Source organism: Halichoeres trimaculatus, unplaced genomic scaffold (genome assembly GCF_033239565.1).
Source record: "Halichoeres trimaculatus isolate MK-OKI-2021-1 unplaced genomic scaffold, fHalTri1.1 fHalTri1_scaffold_23, whole genome shotgun sequence".
Lineage (NCBI taxonomy): Eukaryota > Metazoa > Chordata > Actinopteri > Labriformes > Labridae > Halichoeres > Halichoeres trimaculatus.
In genome coordinates this window covers 712,772-730,632 of record NW_027437201.1, presented here as the reverse complement: position 1 = coordinate 730,632, position 17,861 = coordinate 712,772, and the positions used below count along the sequence as shown (strand labels likewise).

The following is a 17,861-nucleotide window of genomic DNA, read 5'->3' as shown; positions in this document are numbered from 1 at the left end:
ACGAGGTGAATTCATCTTTGACCCACAGAGTCAGAGAGAAGAATGAGCACAGAAAGGTTCGCTTTAAGGATGTAATGATCCCTGTGACTCCACCCGTTAGTCTATGAACACCTCCTTGCCTGTATGGAGGCCCTCCACCTTCAGCAGATCCTTGGCCATGGCAGTGGTAACTGTGGTAACATCTGAGCCCTGCAGGTACTTGACTCCTAGGTGAGTGAGCAGTGAGGTAGGAGCGGATCGGCTCAGGTCAGGATGAAGGTACGACAGAGACAAGTGACGCTCCAGCTCCTCTCCTCCAATCACCTCACGGATCACAGTGTCCTGACAGACAGCCACCTGAGACGGCAGCTTACACACCACCTGGCCATCTGAGAAGAAGAGAGATTATTACAGGTCATGAGAGCAGGAGAGTTGATGGGTGAATAGGTTTAATTTCATAGAACTGGTGTAAAACCTGAGCTGAGTGTGGGTAAGAAGGCTTTTCCCTTCAGCAGCTGAATAATCTGCCCAGCAACAGGCTTGAAGAAGTCCAGCACCTCGTCAGGGAGAGGGATGAACTTCAGAAACTTACAGAGACCCCTCAGACCGCTGAACTCTGGATGATCCTGAGACCAGGAGAGACCACAGTCATTAAAGTTAGAGACTAACCAGTTTACAAAACCAGTTCACTGATCCAGTTTACTAAACCAGTTTACACACAGTTCAGGGTGAAGAGGGAGCTCAAGAGACATCACAGAGAAGACCAGCTGTGACTGGACCACATGAAGATCAGCTCTGATTTGACCAGCTTTGGCTGGACCACAGATTCATGACTTTAATGCTACTAGAGTTGAAGGATGATCTCACAGTGAAAACGTCCATGGCCTGCAGGAACAGCTGAGGGATCTCAGACCGGAGCCACTGGTTCCAAGAGCTGTCTCTGTCCACGTCCTCCCGGGACGACGGGATGTCGAAGTCACCTGGAGGAGACATGTCTCATTACCATACAGTCTCAGAGTGTGCAACTGACAGCTCTCTGACCCTTAGCCTCACCCTGGATGATGAAGCGGAATCCAAAGCTGCGGAGTGGCAGGTAAGCAAACACGGGCTGTTTCTGGGGCTGGAATATGATGTCACTTCCTGTAGTGTTGTTATCAAGCTGGAAAGCCAAGGCAAGCTCAGTGGATTCGACGTTCTCTTTGATCTGAGGGAGAAACAGATTGGTGTCACCACAGAAACAAAGATTAACACACGATTCTTACCCTCTGTATAAGGGTGCCAGTGTGTGTGTGTGTGTGTTGGTTTGTGTGTGTGTGTGTATGTGTGTGTGTGTGTGTGTGTGTGTGTGTGTGTGTGTGTGTGTGTGTGTGTGTGTGTGTGTGTGTGTGTGTGTGTGTTGGTTTGTGTGTCTGTTGTTTGTGTGTCTGTGTGTGTGGGTGTGTGTCTGTGTGTCTGTGATTCACCTTTTTAGGCTGGACTCTAGTTTTGACGACCAGCCAGCGTTCTTTGCCGTCTGTGTGCTCCACCTCCAGCACGCTGTGGCTCAGGTCTTTACGGGTCATGGTCACGTGACATCTTTGGCTCTGAGGGAGGGTAAGAGACAAACAGGAGATACTTCCTCACTGTCTGCTTTATTAACCGAACCCACCTTAGCCGGCAGCGAGGGCAGGTGAGTGGTACCTGGTTGTAGATGGTGATGGAGCGCAGGCGGTGCAGGAAGAGCAGCAGGGAGGGGTGCACATCATGGAACAGGTTTCTGGTCTGATGGCTCTCAGAGCGCAGAGGAAGGAGGATTTTAGTGGTCCAGCTGAAGACGACAAAGACTCAGATCAACCAGGTGCGAGCTGGTTTGGTTACCCAGGTAACGTGGTTTGAACACACTCACAGGTGAGAGCCCCTCTGTCAAAAGGTGTGTAACGTTTGATAAAGGCTGACAGAGTTATTGCACATTTATTAGCTCAAAGATTTGTGCTGTTACGGACCTTTAAAAGGTGTTTCTGAAGTTACGTAATCACAGCCAGGGGTGTCCACCTGTGGATCACTCAGACTGACTCTACACCAAACCACAAGAGACAGAGCTCTCTTGTCTTCATCCTGATGCAGGGGGCTGACGGGTGGAGATGTCTGCTGGTTTTCTCACCTGTGCACACTCAGATCCTTCAGGTGAGCATCCAATGGCTTGCGATCCTCAGCCCAGTGAGGGAGGATGTATCCTGTGGGGCCACAGGTCTTGTCAAAGCGCAGATGGAAGCCGTTGGAGTGAATCTCCGGACAGTCTGTGACTTTGAAGACGGATTTGAAGCCAATACCTTTCTGTCCTGTGAGGAGAAAAGCCATGATCAGGTGATCACACATAGCCTGACTTCCTGGACTCACCTGTCCACCCTCCTGAGCTCAGCTCACTCACCTATGTATCCGTACTTGTGTTTGCCCTTAGTGCTGCGGCCCACGTCACAGATGGCCCGAATGTCTTTCTCCTGGAAGCCGATCTCGTTGTTGAGGATGGTGATGCAGTCTCTCTCCACCACGAAGGCCAGAGCTGGAACCACACCGACCTCTGACGGGTAACTGTTGTCATCAGCATTCTGGCAAAATATCCAAGGAGAGGTCTGAATGAGTCTGGTATCTTTGATTTAAAGGTGCAGTGTGTGGAAGTTGTCAGCAACAGAAACGGAGGAAATGCAATCTAATGTTAACATCTGTGAAGAATCTTAAAATAAGTGAACACTAATCCCCATAAAACTTCACTTTTCTTTGGAATCAGAAAAACGTTTTTTATATTACTGCAAACAGATTGATCGTTCAGTCGGACATATAACCTGTGACACACAGATTCAGCTCACCTGAATGAGCTCCAGGATGAAGTGTGTGTCTTTGCTGTAGAGCTCTGTGGAAAGGCGGTCCAAGCTGCGACCCAAACGGTCCTGATTGACCTTCATCAGCTTCTGTCCCTCAGCATTCAGCTCCACACCGATACCAAACTCGCTCTTCCTGTCAGGGACACAGAGAGGACACAAAGCAGGTCAGCTCTTCCTTCAGAGGACTCACAGTCTTTACTGAGCTCAGGATTGAGAACACACCTGATGTCCTCGATGAGCGCTCTGTGGACATCTAACACGCTCTCTGATTGGCTGTCAGCTGGATCCTCCTCATCAGAACCAGACTTATCTGACTCATCCTGATCCTCCTCAGCATCACTGCTGCTATCTGTGGTCTGTCCATTAGGTAGAGAGGTCAGCTCATACAGCTCCTCTTCATCCTCTCCCTTTTCATCCTCCTTTTTAGGCTCTCCATTCACTGGAAGACAGCGTGTGAAAGTTCAGAAACCATACTCTGACAGACCTTTACTGATCCTGAGGAGCAGAGATGTGTCTGATCACCATGATGAAGATCCTGATCCAGGACGGAAGAGACCGAGCTGCTCTCCATCACGCTCTCTTCCAGAAACTCGTCCTCACTCACGTTCAGAGCCGATAGACTGCTGCTCTGAGAGTCCACCAGGTTAGACTGAAGGGGGGCAGAGGGAAAACCAGAGAGAGAGGGAAGGAAGAGAGACAAAACGAGAAAGAGAGAGAGAGAGGAGGGGGATCAGGACTGATGGTCAGAACTGTCCATGATTATTTTTCTAATACATACTTTGCATACTTTAGAGTGTGTGTGTGTGTGTGTGTGTGTGTGTGTGTGTGTGTGTGTGTGTGTGTGTGTGTGTGTGTGTGTGTGTGTGCGTGTGCGTGTGTGTGCGTGTCCTGACCTTGTCCTCATGCTCAGTGTGTGTGTCTCTGTGGTTCTGGGCTGTGTTGAGTTTCTTGCTGAAGTCCCTGATCCACTCGGTGATGCCAAGCAGGATCCCCAGCTGGTGCAGACAATTCAGGTGTCTCAGGTTGGACTGGGCTGCGCTGGTCAGGACCTGTTTGGACTTGGTCTGACCCAAAACTCCAGAGAACGGCTCCAGAAACACCTGCAGGAGAGAATGATTAAATGATGAGCTGCAGGTTTCTATTGATTTTTGGTGGGGGAGGAGGAGGAGGGGAGAGAGAGAAGGAAGGGGAGGAGAAGAGAGAGTGAAGATGATGATGAGTTTGTTTCCTCACAGAGAAAATGGAATCTGACCCCGAGTTGGTATAAAAGCTTGTTAAGATCAAATAAAAGAGAAGGCAGTGTTCAGATCAGACCCAGCAGGGGCTGAGGGAGGGATGATCCTGACCTTCTTCAGCAGCGCCCGGCAGATCCTGGACGGGATCCTTATGAAACACTCCAGGAGGAATTTAGCCGCTCTGCTGTAGGAGGACACACCGTCTTCATCCTGAGACATCTCTGAGTAGCACAAACAGCATGTCCCTCATTATCCACTCATCATTTAACACTTTGGTCTACAGCAGCTGAAGTCCTGGAGGAGAAGCTATCTAGGCAGCAGACACCCTAACCTTTAGAGTGTCTGCAGGTATCAGATCTTTCACGTCGAACTACACTCAAACAGAAAGCTCTGTGTCTTTTTCTCTGATTCAGATCACATGCTGTGTGGACTGTTCTCACTCATCTGCTATTCAAAGTCATACAGATCTGACACACCCCTAAAGCCTCTCTACCTTCTCTGGCCACAGCTGCTGCCAGGGAAGTCTGCACATGATTTGCCAGCAGGGCTGTGGGGGTGTTGGTGATGCCGTCAGTGACCACCATGGACACCAGGTGTCCAGCTGTGCCCACAGGATCAAGGGCCATGACAGCAGCTGAGAAGTGTTTGTCTCCTGTATGTGGGGTGATCCTGAGCAGCAGACCAGGTGAGACCTCCAGAGCGGACAGACCTGTGTGAGCTGACAGAGCACAGAGGGGTTTCTTAGAGCCTCAGAGGGTTTTTAAATACACAGCCCTTTAAAACTGCAGGACCAGGGCCGTAACAGGTGGTCCAGACTCAGTGAGTCTCACTCTTACCTGCATTCCTCTCTATGAAGTCTTTGAGGGAGCCATGACGGGGTTTGAAGACCAGGTCCCACTGACTCCACTCACTCATATCCTCCAGCAGGGGGCAGCACAGCAGGCTGGACAGGGCCTGCTCCTTCAACATCTCCCCTAGACACCCCACTGCCTCAGACCCCACATCCACACTGTGAGAGAGGGAGGGGGGGCATCAGAGGAGCACTGGGCACGCTCACTAAGGATGCGGTCACACTGGCCAATCGTGCCGTGCCTAAGCACGCTTCAGCCGTAAAGCACGTTTGGAATGGCCAGTGTGACCGCAACTGTACCGTGCTCAAGCACGATTCCCTTCCGTGCTTCGGAGAGGTGGGCTTCAGCACGGTTTACTTCATGCACGAGCACAAGCACGCGGACAGCGCGTGCGATCCATTACGTATTATCACTGCGAGCGCATCTCTCGACAATCATTTTAAACGAAGCGGGGTGTTAGAGGGCTGTGTCGGGCGAAAACGACTTAATATAAGTCCAAAAGTCTCTAAAGTTGTAGCAGTGCTCTCTGTGTCTCACTGTGCTGACTCTGATGAAATCGCGCTTCATGTAAACAAATGCTTCACGATGACGTAGGCGGGCTGTGCGCGTGTCTGATACCTGCTAAAGTCTGGTTCATATTGAGGTAGTGTGACCGCCGGCCGTACCCTACAGCTGGGGAACGGCGCTGCAGGGAGGCAATCGTGCTTAAGCACGGCACGTTTTGGATGGCCAGTGTGACCGCGTCCTAAGTCCAACAGCCAAAGCTCAGTCTTCTCTTCCACGTACAGGCAGAGGAACAGTGTTTTAACCTGAAACCTTTACTAAACCTAATACACCTGTAATCAAACTTTAATCAACCTTTAATAAATCTAACACACTTAACACACATCTAACAAAAAAAAACCTTTAATAAGCCTTTAACAAATATCTAATAAACATTTAATAAACCTCTCACAAACATTTAATAAACCTCTCGTAAACCTATTTAATCTATCAATGTTCCAAATTATGTTTGGGAAGGATAAAGTCTTATTCACTTACAGCAAAAATCTTAAACTTTGATGTCACTCTGCTCCGTGTTGGACAGATAAACCCTCCAGAAAACCTGAAGAGAGGATGTGTGGAGGCTGATATGTGGCTCTACCAGAAGAAACTGAACATCTGTTTGTATCCTATGAAATTTCCTTCCTGATGCTTTTATCTTTTGTTGTAAGGTGACCTTGGGTGTCATAAAGGGCGCCTCCAAATAAAATGTATGATTACTATTTATTGTTATCCCTGACCCAAACACAGGTTGGCTTCGGGTGAGTCAGACCTCCAGGTCTGATGGTCTGTCAATTTTCAGAAGTTTGATGATATCACAGTGATATCATCAGGTATCTGTATCTCAGGCTTACCTTGATTTTCCATGTCTGACAAACAGGGCGGACTCATAGTGGACGGGGTTCAGTCCTCCTCCAGCCAGGGTTCTCTGCTTTTGGACCAGACCAGCCAGCATGTGTAGAGTCCCAAAGCCCAGGTCCCGACTGTCCTGGACCCTAAAGTGTTCCCTTAGCGCTGACTCAATGTGGAAAAGCTGAGAAAGGAAGGCAGGTGTTCACAACACCTTAGAAACCATCTGTTCAAAGTCCAGTTCAGACCAAAGATTCAGGACACAGACAGACGGACCTTAAACTGGAACTCTGAACACACAATTCAAAATCATCAGCTGTACGCCTGTCTGTCTGTCTGTCTGTCTGTCTGTCTGTCTGTCTGTCTGTCTGTCTGTCTAGCTGTGTGGCTGTCTGCTGTCCAGCTGTCTGTCTGTCTGTCTGTCTGTCTGTCTGTCTGTCTGTCTGTCTGTCTGTCTGTCTGGCTGTCTGTCTGGCTGTCTGTCTGTCTGGCTGTCTGACTGTCTGCTGTCTGTCTGGCTTTCTTGCTGTCTGTTCATCTGTCTGCCTGTCTGTCTGACTGGCTGTCTCTCTGACTGGCTGTCTGGCTGTCTGCTGTCTTTTTGTCTTGCTGTCTTTCTGTCTGGGTGTCTCTCTAACTGGCTGTCTGCTGTTTGTCTGGGTGTCTCTCTGACTGGCTGTTAGTCTGGGTGTCTCTCTGACTGGCTGTTAGTCTGGGTGTCTCTCTGACTGGCTGTCTGGCTGTCTGCTGTCTGTCTGGGTCTCTGTCTGACTGGCTGTCTGTCTCACTGACTGGCTGTCTGCTGTTTGCCTGGGTGTCTCACTGACTGGCTGTCTGCTGTTTGTCAGGGTGTCTCTCTGACTGTCTGTCTGTCTGGGTGTCTCTCTGACTGGCTGTCTGCTATCTGTCTGGGTGTCTCTCTGACTGGCTGTCTGGATGTCTGCTGTCTGTCTGGGTGTCTCTCTGACTGGCTGTCTGGCTGTCTGTCTGGGTGTCTCTCTGACTGGCTGTCTGACTGGCTGTCAGCTGTTTGTCAGGGTGTCTCTCTGACTGTCTGTCTGTCTGGGTGTCTCCCTCTGACTGGCTGTCTGGATGTTTGCTGTCTGTCTGGGTGTCTCTCTGACTGGCTGTCTGGCTGTCTGTCTGGCTGTCTCTCTGACTGGCTGTCAGCTGTTTGTCAGGGTGTCTCTCTGACTGTCTGTCTGTCTGGGTGTCTCTCTGACTGGCTGTCTGGCTGTCTGCTGTCTGTCTGGGTGTCTCTCTGACTGGCTGGCTGGATGTCTGCTGTCTGTTTGGATGTCTCTCTGACTGGCTGTCTGCTGCCTGTCTGTCTGTCTCTCTGACTGGCTGTCTGGCTGTCTGCTGTCTGTCTGGCTGTCTCTCTGACTGGCTGTCTGCTGTCAGTCTGTCTGCTGTCTGGCTGAATAGCTGCTAACTGGGTTGGGAGCAGATGTCTGGGACTGTGTCACAGTGAGGAGGAGCAGCCTGGTTCCTTCAAAGATGAGGTCTTAAAGTGTCTCACCTCACTGGGCTCTGTGGCCTGGATGTCTCCACACTGGTTGATGAACTCAAACACATCTTGTCTGGAGGGTCTGAAGCCGCAGCCTGACGGCTCCATGCTGCTGATGCCCAGGATCACAGCTGAGCCCAGCGAGTCCTGCAGCACCTGCACAGATAGACAGGGTGAGTCACTGAACCGCACAGGGAAAAAGTGTTTAAGACCCATCTATGTCTCACACAGTCAAAACACCTGCATTCAAGATACACCTGTACAGCTGTACCTGCACATGTTTGACCAGGAACTCCAGGAAGTTGCCCTGCTTTAGGGAAAGGAAGTCTTTGACCTGGAAGTGTTTGGTCAACTTCTTCTCCAGAGCAGCAATGTGTGCCAGAGTGACCACTGAGCTCTGAGAGGACAGGCTGTCCTTAAGGAACTGCTTCACTTTACCTGAGACACAGACGAGAGAGACATGGAGAGAAAAAGAGAACGACAGAGAGACACAGAAAGACAAACAGTGAGAATGACATGGAGGACATGGAGCAGACACATGTTGAAGCACCACTTGTTATTGTTTCATAGGGCAGTGGAAAGTCTGTTTTATTTCTGGTCCCGTTCCTATTGAGGTCTTGAGCGTTTCAGCAGAATCCTCCCCTCCCCACCTTAATCCCATAACCTGGATTGAATTAACAATTGTAACTTGTTCTGGAACCATACATCGCTATTTAATAAAAGATAGGATCCTTCCAAATGTGCTTAGGTAGCCAAATGCTTTCAGGCAATATCCAGCATGTGATTCAATCAACTCCACCTGTATGACTCTTTACGAAGCACATGCCCACAGGCACACCCCCTCCCAAGGTTTTACAGCAGGACAGTCCCTTCATTGAAAGTCCCCCCTCTAACCCTTACACTTGTCCCCCTGTGACCCTCAGCAGAGATTTTGTTGATACCCTGGATTCACTTGCCTTCGCTCAGGCAATTTATTTTTCCAGCCATTCGAAAGGTCACACACTTAATCTGGTTTTACACCTTGGTCTCAGGCCCTACAATTTCAATACAAAGAATATCTGCGTGTCAGACCACAAACTAGTTTGATTCAGCATGGTTTTATAGCTTTTACCTGTTCTCAGCAACACACCAGTCCCTTGCAGGTTTTAAAGAAAGTAGTCTTATCCTATATTTTAACATTTATGAACCATAATGGCATCTTTTAGAAATTCCAGTCTGGTTTTAACCCCTGCACAGCACAGAGACGCTCTCCTCCATGTTACAAATAATATTCTCTTTAGTTGACAGAGGAGAGAATTAAATTTTAATCCTTTTACTTTAGAGTGCAGCATTTGATACAGCTGATTATGTTATTTTGACGGCACACCTTAAAATCTGAGTGGGGATCAAGGGAACTGCACTTAGTTGGTTTTGTTCCTATCTTTGGAACAGAACTTTTGAGGTCACCACAGGTCAGTGCCAACCTCCGGTCTGAGAATATGAGACAATGCGGAAGTGCTAAAATCTGCTGTTTCTTGAGTGTTCGCTTGAGGCTGGCTCTGGAAGTAGTGGAAGTAACATACACACCAAGCCAAAAGCCGTTTTCAAAGCAGAATTTAACCTATTTACAGCCTGGTTCAAAAAACGTCTCCTGTCTGAGTCGCTAATTTTACTACTGGCACCCACTGTACGGGGGGTGCATTTTTTTCTAACGCGGATGCTCCGAGGACATTAAGATCGCGAGCTCCCCCAATAAGAGGCACAGCTGAGGGTCACGTGACAGCCGGCGCCCTATGGCTGTAGGCGAAGCCCTTGCCACTACCAATATGGCCGCTATACCCAATGTGCTTCATTTTCTTTTTCAGAAACAGACGGGTGACGTCGGCGAGACTACGTCCATGTTTCATACAGTCTATGGTCAGTACTCATCTTCCACTTCCCATTTCACTCGTGGTGTACCTCAAGCTTCTATTGTGGGTCCACTTTTATTTTCTGTTTATATGATTTCGCTTGGCAAAATCATTCAGTGTCACAACCCTCTATTTTACTGCTATGCCAATGACACACAGATTTACCCACTGCTGAGACCTGGTGACCAAGGAAGCCGAGCTGCTGTTTTTAACTGTCTCAAGGATATCAAATGTTGGATGGCCCAAAGCTTCTTACCTTCTAATGACTCTAAATCAGAAATCATTCTCTTCTATTATCCCAGCTCACACACTGAAATCTCCCCCAGGTCAGTGTTACGCAACACTACATAAACTGCAAGAAACCTCAGAGTTGTTTTCGACTCAGACCTTACCTCCCACCATCACATTTAGAAAACAGTCCAGTTCTGTTTCATTCAGTTAAGATCCAACTCCAAAATAAAAATCATCCTTGCATTCATCTTCTGTAATTACATTCATTCAATCCTTTTCTAAACCGCTCATCCTGTTCAGGGTCCCGGGTGGCTAGAGCCTATCCCAGCTGTCACTGGGCGAGAGGCAGGGTACACCCTGGACTGGTCTGACGCAGAGACAGACAGACAACCATTCACTCACACACTCACACCTACTGGCAATTTAGAGAGGCTGCAGCGCTAACTGTTGTGCCACCGTTTGTTTGTAAAGGTGCAATATAAATAAAGTTTAATATTATTATCATATTATAACATGGACTCTGACAGATTTCCTGGTCTTACCTTCACTGGGGATGGATGTGTTGTGGTTGTCCTCTGGTTTGGAGGACTCTAGGGTTTTTGGTGTCTTGTCTTTGAGGACCAGGTCCTGAGGGACAGCCAGTGAGCCTCCACAGATGGAGAGCTGAAACAGCGCTCTGGCCAGCGGGTTTCCTGAAACCTGCAGCAGGAAGCTCTGCACGTGCTGCAGGGGAAACAGAAACACATCTGGTGGTCACGTTCTGTTTGCCTGTTTGCCTGTTTGCCGTTAATCTGATGTCTAAGTTCAGACTGTTTATAAAGACAGCGCGTAAATGCCTGCTTCTGTCTTTTCTTGATCACTAACCTTGGCCATCTTGGAGCTAAAAACGCCCTCGGCATTAGAGAAGACCGCCAGCACCACCTCAGCTGCTGTCAGGGAAGCGTATTTCCTCCTGAGGTCAAGGTTTACTGTGGAGGAGAAAGAGGATGGTCCCTGCAGTGGATCCAACACACTCCTCTTTAACTTCCTCAGACGCTCCATAGTCTCCTCCTCCAGCTCCCTCTGGATCAGTTCCCGGGCCTTCTGCAAGGTGTCGTGCTCCTCCCGGCTCACCTTGTTCAATGTCTGAAGAACCAAAACAACAGAGACCGTCTAAAAAGAACAGAATGTTTAAAAAGCCTCATAAAGAGCTGTAGCGTGTGAAATGTTTTGATCTACAAGGAAAGGAGTCTGCTAGCTAGAGAAGCTATCATCCATTAGACACAGCAAAAAGAATTCAGAGGAATAACGCCATCTCTGATTATGGAGAAGACCACCCTGTCTCTTACTGATATCGGCAGCCCAACGCTGTGGATCCTGATGCCCAGCTCATACGGAGAGTCACAGCTGTAGTGATCCGCCAAAAACTTCATGAACTCAGCCAGGTCCACTTTGGGTTTCGTCTGCTGCCTCCTGAACACACGAAGGTGCTGAAACCCAGAGACACAGAGGAGACAGTGAGGAGAAAAAGAGGAGACATAAAGGAGACAGAAAGGAGACAGAAAGGACGCAAAAGGGAGACAATGAGGAGACAAGCTCTGTGCTAGCTCTGTTAGCCCTGAGCTAGCTCTGTTAGTTTTGTTACTTCTGTTAGCTCAGTTAGCTCTGTGGTAGCTTTGTTACTTCTGTTAGCTCAGCTAGCTCTGTAACTTCTGTTAGTCCAGTTAGCCCTGTCTAAGCTCTGTTTGCCCTGTTTTAGCTCTGTGTAAGCTCTTTTAGCTCAGTTACTTCTGCTAGCTCAATTAGCACTGTTACTTCTGTTAGCTCAGTTAGCTCTGTGGTAGCTTTGTTACTTCTGTTGGTTCAGTTAGCTCTGTGGTAGCTTTGTTACTTCTATTAGCTCAGCTAGCTCTGTGACTTCTGTCCAGTTAGCCCTGTGTGAGCTCTGTTGGCTGTGTTAGCTGTGTTAGCCCTGTTTTAGCTCTGTGTAAGCTTTTTTAGCTCAGTTACTTCTGCTAGCTCAATTAGCTCTGTTACTTCTGTTGGTTCAGTTAGCCCTGTGTAAGCTCTGTTGGCTGTCTTAGCTCTGTGTTAGTCTCTGTTGGTTCAATTAGCTCTGCGTTAGTTTCTGTTGACTTTGTTATTTCTGTTAGCTCAGGTAGCTCTGTTACTTCTGTTTGTTCAGTTAGCCCTGTGTAAGCTCTGTTAGCTCAGTGTTAGCTCAATTAGCTCTGTGTTAGCCGTGTGAGCTTTGTAACTTCTTTCAGCTGTGTTAGCTCTGTTACTTCTGTAAGTCCAGTTGGCCCTTGGTAAGCTCTTTTAGCTGTGTTAGCCCTGTTTTAGCTCTGTGTTAGCTTCTATTAGCTCAGTTAGCTCTGTGTTAGCTTTGTTAGCTGTGTTAGCTCAGTTACTTCTGTTAGCTCAGTTACCTTCTTAAGCTCAACTAGCTCTGTTACCTCAGTTAGTTCAATTATCCCTGAGTAAGCTCTGTTAGCTCTGTTAGCCCTGTTTGAGCTCTGCGTTAACTTCTGTTAGCTCAGTCAGCTATGTGTTAGCTTTGTTAGCCGTGTAAGCTCAGTTACTTCTGTTAGCTCAGTTAGCTCCGTGTTAGTTGTGTTAGCCATGTTAGCCATGTTAGCTCTGTTAGTGTACGATAAGGGTATCTGTAGCCTTTGGGTCATTTAAATTAGTTGACATTATTAATACTGTCTACTTGATGTCTGAAGACTCTTGTGTAGCATGTGGTCTCTCCTGACTTCAGGACTTCCTCGCGGACCAGGCAGCTTTACAGCAGGTCACTGATGTTTGAATCTTACAGATAAATATGATGTTAAATACTTTTTACTTAGAGGGTTAGAGATAAAACTAAAAGAACAGACTCAAATAGTGTGCTTTTCTTTAAAACCTTTAAGTAATTGATATTTTAAGCTTATAGGTAAAGTTAAATCTTTAATAATTAACCCAAATAATCAGCGTAGTTTGTAGCTTTGTAACCTCAGGCTGGATCAGGAGAGTTGTGTTTTTTGTTTGCAATCTGTCTGTGTCAGCGAGTGTTAGCAGGAAAACATCACCAACATGATCAAGCCCTGCAGTCCATCAGCAATCATCTATCAGAAAAGCTCTAGCAAACACCTTCAGACAGACTTCTCCTTGCTCAAATAGCAGAAACTGTGACAGTGTGGTGTTCATTATGGTTAGAGAAAAGGTGAAGGGTTCAAAGACTGGTCAGGTGTCTGCTTTAACAGATCTGACCTTCAGGACATCGACAGTCTGGATCTGGCGAATGTCATCGTCCTTGGTGTTGCTGTCGATCTTGAACATGCGGTGGACGAGGGGTAGTTTGCAGAGCGGGCCCAGGTTCAGCTCCTCGTAATGCTTCTTGTTCTTCAGGCTGGCCAGAGACCGTCCCAGCTCGTACAGGGTGCAGATGGACATAACCGCCTCCGTGCACTTAAGGACAGAAAAAAGACTTTTATAGAGACCCAAACATCCAGACTGAAACAGGAAGTGTCAGAGGAGCTTCCTCCCACCTCTATAAACATGTTGATCTCTCTCATCATGTACTGGAGGTCTTTGAGAGCCGGCATCGTCCAGGGTTTAATCTTTACAACCTCCAAAGAAGGAATCCGCAGCAGCTGACACACCTTGGATATGACCTGGATGGATGAGGACAACAGTTTAGTATGGGTGTGAAAAACTATTGATACGGCGATACATCGAGATACTCTGACGCGTGATGAAATATTGATATTTTGTTAAAATAAAAATTGATATTTCAGGTGAGTTGGAAGTACAATACATCTTCCACACCTCTAGTGCAGTAGATTGTGCCAAAGAGATACTCTGCTGTATATTGCCCATAAACCGTATAACAAATATCTCAAAGTATATTCAAAATATTTTATTCCTAAACTTGATGATGTGGGTTTTGATGCTGTAAACATCAATGTTTTCTCTGTTCTTGGTTCAGTTAGTTTAAAATCATTTGAAGTTTAATTTTACAGTGTAGTAAACTGACAAAATCAAATTCATAGTCATGTTTTTGCGCAATATTAGATTTTCTATGAGTAACTTGGTTTACAAGTGAAATTTATCAGATTCACCTACTGACCACATCTTTCATCCAAGATTGTTTTGCAACATTAGTTTAATTTCACAGTAGTTTAAGTGACAAACTTGGTGCATTTTATGTTTTCAAGTTAAGTATGAAACACTACATCTGACTTTCATTATTTCAAACAAAAATGAAACGGATAAGTTGTTTTCAGTCAAATAGTTAACTGTGTAGAATATTGCTATTTATCACAATATTTCGATAACGTGATTACTCCCATGACCCAAGTATCCTGATACGTATACTAACGTTGAGTTCTTGCCAATACTTACCACTACAGTTAAGTGAATACGTTTTTACACATTCAGACACAGACGCAGACATGCAGCAATGCATTCACAGTCTATGTTTTTCCTTGCACAGAATTCTTTATTGCTGTGAATGCAGCAATGAAAAATTCTTCATTCTGCATTCTTCTTCATTCTTCTGTCCGTTTTTTGGCCGGCTACTCCTTCTACTACAAACTTCAAAGATTTTCACCGTTTTAACTACAAAACATGTGTCTCATTTAGGACAAGGGCGCTATGACTTTTTACAAAATTTTTACAAATACTTTCAGTCCCATAGAGAATGAATGTGGACATTTTTCAGCCTGTTTCAAACCCATCTCATTCAGTCTTACATTCAGCTAGAAGCTTCAATCAAACTTCAAAACATTCAGCTATCTTGCGGCTTTATTCAGTGTGTTTCAAATTCTTCCTAGTGTTCAGTTTCTTCACAATGACCCTTTAAGATCATGATGCATTTCAGCCGTTCATGCCATTTAACATTGGTGTGTATTGACTGGAGAATGAAGAAGTAAGTTTGATTATCGGCATGCAGAGTCCATTTCAAAGAGTAATGTTGGCAGGTACTATGTGTATGTGGGTGGCGACAGCAGAAGATGATGTTCAGATAATCTTCAAACATTTACTAGCGAATAACAAATAGCTGTTTGGCTTGAAATGCCCATCCCTACTGTAAAGATGTAGTTCACTTTGACGTGGCCCTCTGATACCTGAACACCTGAACCTGTGGCTGGACCGAGACATGTTCATACACAACAACAAGAAACAGACCAACAAAATCAAAGAGAAGCAGTTTCACATGAGGGTCCACTAAAGGACACCATAGATAGATAAAACAGGAGAACAGGTTATATTTCTCTCAGCCTGACTGAGCTGACAGTTTGTGAAACAGGGCTTGGTAACATTTAACAAAACAAGTTTCATGGTTAAGGCAGAGAGCGCATGAAAACTCTGTCCTGTTGTCAGATAAACTCTTCACAGAGAGTCTCCTCACCCGCTCTCTGGTGACCAGCTCTCCGTCTGCAGCGATGTCTCGGATCACGTCCTCCATCAGACTGTTGACTGAATCATGATCCAGGACTCTCCTACTCCTAAACCCTGTGACCTCCTCCTCATCCCCCTCCACAGCCTCCAGCGCCCTCATGTTGGCTCTGTGCACCTCCCTCAGCTGAGCGTGATAAGCTTCTCTAAAGGCAGGGGCGCTGCCCTCTCTCTGGGTCGTGTTGTTGACCTTACTCTTCTTCTCTTTGGTCACGCTGGTCCCCAGCACTGGGAAGTCAGAGTCAGATAGGGAGCTGGACACAGCGGGAACCTGCTGTGGCACAAGCCCTTTGTCAGGCCCCTTCAGGGGAGTCTGAGCTGCTGTGGAGGGAACTGAAGCACACAGAGCTCATATCAGGATGATTTCTTTGTTTTCTAAAAATGAAGCAGAGTGCTGCTATGTCTGTTTACCTGAGGGAGCGTCGAGGCCTGTCCTCTGAGGAGCAGGAGCTGGTTTAGAGGGCAGGGTGTGAGGGCAGGATGCCTCCCAGCTGCTGTACAGAGACAGGTACTGAGTGTAGGGCAGGGGTTGACCAAACATTTGCAGGTAACATGTCTGCAGCTGCTCCATGGATGGAGAAGACAGCTGGTACTGCTTCATCACCTGCAACACACAAACAACACAGCACCAAGGTGAGCTGGGGGAACTGTTCAGAGGCTACAGGTCAAAGATTAGCCTCCCATTGGCATCGGCTTCATTCTTTACCTTCATACTGTATAATGCTGTTAAGGATCAGCCTCTGATTCAGGACTTCCGAGTCTGACCCAGCTCAATGCCTCAGAAAACCTCTGGATTCACTCTCCACAGTTGACTCCTTCACAGGCATTTCAATTAAACTCAAACAACTAGGACTCACTCTCTGACTGGCTTGAAGTGAGAACACCACAAAAACTGCTCCCCCTGGTGACTGGCTGCAGTGTAGTTAAAAAAATCTGTCACTCCAGTCATTTCAGATGAGCTGTGGTCAAACTTTAAAAAATAATACACCTCACAGAAATGTTTCTCACGTCTTTTTTTCTCTGGAAAGGTTCGTTTTCATTAGTTATTAGAGGTTAAAAACAGGGTTTTAGGTCACGTTTAACGATGATTGACAGCTGTCGTTCCTTTTTGGGGGGTTGTAAAATATATCAGGGGGTAGAGTCAGCTCTCTGACTCACCTGTTTGACCTTTCTGACTCACCTGCCTGACCTCTCTGACTCACCTGCCGGAGCTCTCTGACTCACCTGTATGACCTCTCTGACTCACCTGCCGGAGCTCTCTGACTCACCTGCCGGAGCTCTCTGACTCACCTGCCTGACCTCTCTGACTCACCTGCCGGAGCTCTCTGACTCACCTGTATGACCTCTCTGACTCACCTGCCGGAGCTCTCTGACTCACCTGTATGACCTTGTCATAGAGCTGAGTCTGGCTCAGTTTCTCAGAAGGTCTGGCTGCAGTCAGGTGTGGACCCACAGGAGGATTCTGTGAAGACTGGAAAGAGGGTGAGGAGACCAAAGATGGACCCAAGAAGCTGAGACCTGACGGAGAGCTCAGGTTCACCTGAGGACTGCTGACCAAGGAGGATGAGACGAGGTGTTCAGAGCTCTGTGGAGTCTTGGGTCTGCTGTCAGCTGAAGGTTTGGGTGTCTGAACAGAGGCTGGCCGGCTCCGAGGCTGGAGGCTCTGAGGAAAGACCATGTCCCCCCTCAGAACCACTTCTCCACCCAGAGACTCCACCAGGTTAGACATGGATTTGAAGCCCATGGAGGCCAAGGTTAGGTTGTGTTTGTATTTCTGGCTATAGAGGATGGATATCTTCTTCAGAGGAATTCCTGAGGGATGTTCTTTTATCATGGCCACGATATCCTCCAGAATCTCCTCGACCCGCTCGCTCTCCTCCATTGTCTTTTCTGATGCTGCAGGAGCAGCTTCAGCCTTAGTTTCAGCCTTAGCTTTAGCCTTAGCTTTAGCCTTTCTTTTGCGCCAGTGGTCCTTGTGAAGAACCAGTCCCCCATCTAGGACCAGGTCCCTGTGCAGAGAGGAGACCAGGCTGGTAATGGAGTCGAAGCCCAGTGTGGACAGCGTCAGGTTCTTGTGGTACGTCTGGCTGTAAACTATGGTGAGCTTCTTCAGGGGGATCCCATCGGGGTGCTGCTCCACCATGGACACCACGTCCTCCAGGACCTTTTCCATCTTCACTGGTTCTACAAAGAACAAACAGAGACACTGATGAGGATTCACAACAACTGACTCTAACAGGATCTCACCAGCAAAAGCCCTCAAAGAGCCCTGTACCCTCACACAGACTGAGGGTCCCCCTCTACAAGCATCAGAACATCAGTCCCCTCTCCACACCTGAGTCTGATCTGCTTCAGTTTAACATCTGACATGTCTTCTTTGGTCAGTTTTCAGTTAGATAAAGAAAAAAACATCTGATGTGAGTTTAGTAAAGCCTAACTTCTTCTGATTCTGTGGATTTGACATTTTAAAATGAGTGGTTTCAAAAATAAACTCA

The 17,861-nt window shown here is 47.2% G+C and overlaps 1 protein-coding gene across 3 annotated transcripts in view; it reads right to left on the bottom strand.

Moving 5' to 3' along the window:
* LOC141784855 (uncharacterized) overlaps positions 1-17,861 on the bottom strand; it is a 48,905-nt gene that overhangs the window by 18,137 nt on the left and 12,907 nt on the right. For all 3 annotated transcript variants that reach the window (XM_074662777.1, XM_074662778.1, XM_074662776.1), the window contains exons 3-28: positions 16,745-17,550; positions 15,778-15,970; positions 15,320-15,699; positions 13,455-13,580; positions 13,177-13,374; positions 11,274-11,414; positions 10,810-11,070; positions 10,488-10,668; positions 8,097-8,263; positions 7,838-7,981; positions 6,321-6,499; positions 4,909-5,081; positions 4,566-4,790; positions 4,184-4,293; positions 3,731-3,937; positions 3,360-3,486; positions 3,060-3,276; positions 2,823-2,970; positions 2,387-2,564; positions 2,120-2,297; positions 1,660-1,786; positions 1,443-1,562; positions 1,033-1,183; positions 847-959; positions 455-605; positions 120-368 (exon numbers count right to left, since the gene is read on the bottom strand). In XM_074662777.1, the coding sequence (XP_074518878.1) occupies positions 120-368; positions 455-605; positions 847-959; positions 1,033-1,183; positions 1,443-1,562; positions 1,660-1,786; positions 2,120-2,297; positions 2,387-2,564; positions 2,823-2,970; positions 3,060-3,276; positions 3,360-3,486; positions 3,731-3,937; positions 4,184-4,293; positions 4,566-4,790; positions 4,909-5,081; positions 6,321-6,499; positions 7,838-7,981; positions 8,097-8,263; positions 10,488-10,668; positions 10,810-11,070; positions 11,274-11,414; positions 13,177-13,374; positions 13,455-13,580; positions 15,320-15,699; positions 15,778-15,970; positions 16,745-17,539 (5,239 nt within the window). In that variant the 5' untranslated portion in view covers positions 17,540-17,550. The remainder of the gene's footprint in view (positions 1-119; positions 369-454; positions 606-846; positions 960-1,032; positions 1,184-1,442; positions 1,563-1,659; positions 1,787-2,119; positions 2,298-2,386; positions 2,565-2,822; positions 2,971-3,059; positions 3,277-3,359; positions 3,487-3,730; positions 3,938-4,183; positions 4,294-4,565; positions 4,791-4,908; positions 5,082-6,320; positions 6,500-7,837; positions 7,982-8,096; positions 8,264-10,487; positions 10,669-10,809; positions 11,071-11,273; positions 11,415-13,176; positions 13,375-13,454; positions 13,581-15,319; positions 15,700-15,777; positions 15,971-16,744; positions 17,551-17,861) is intronic.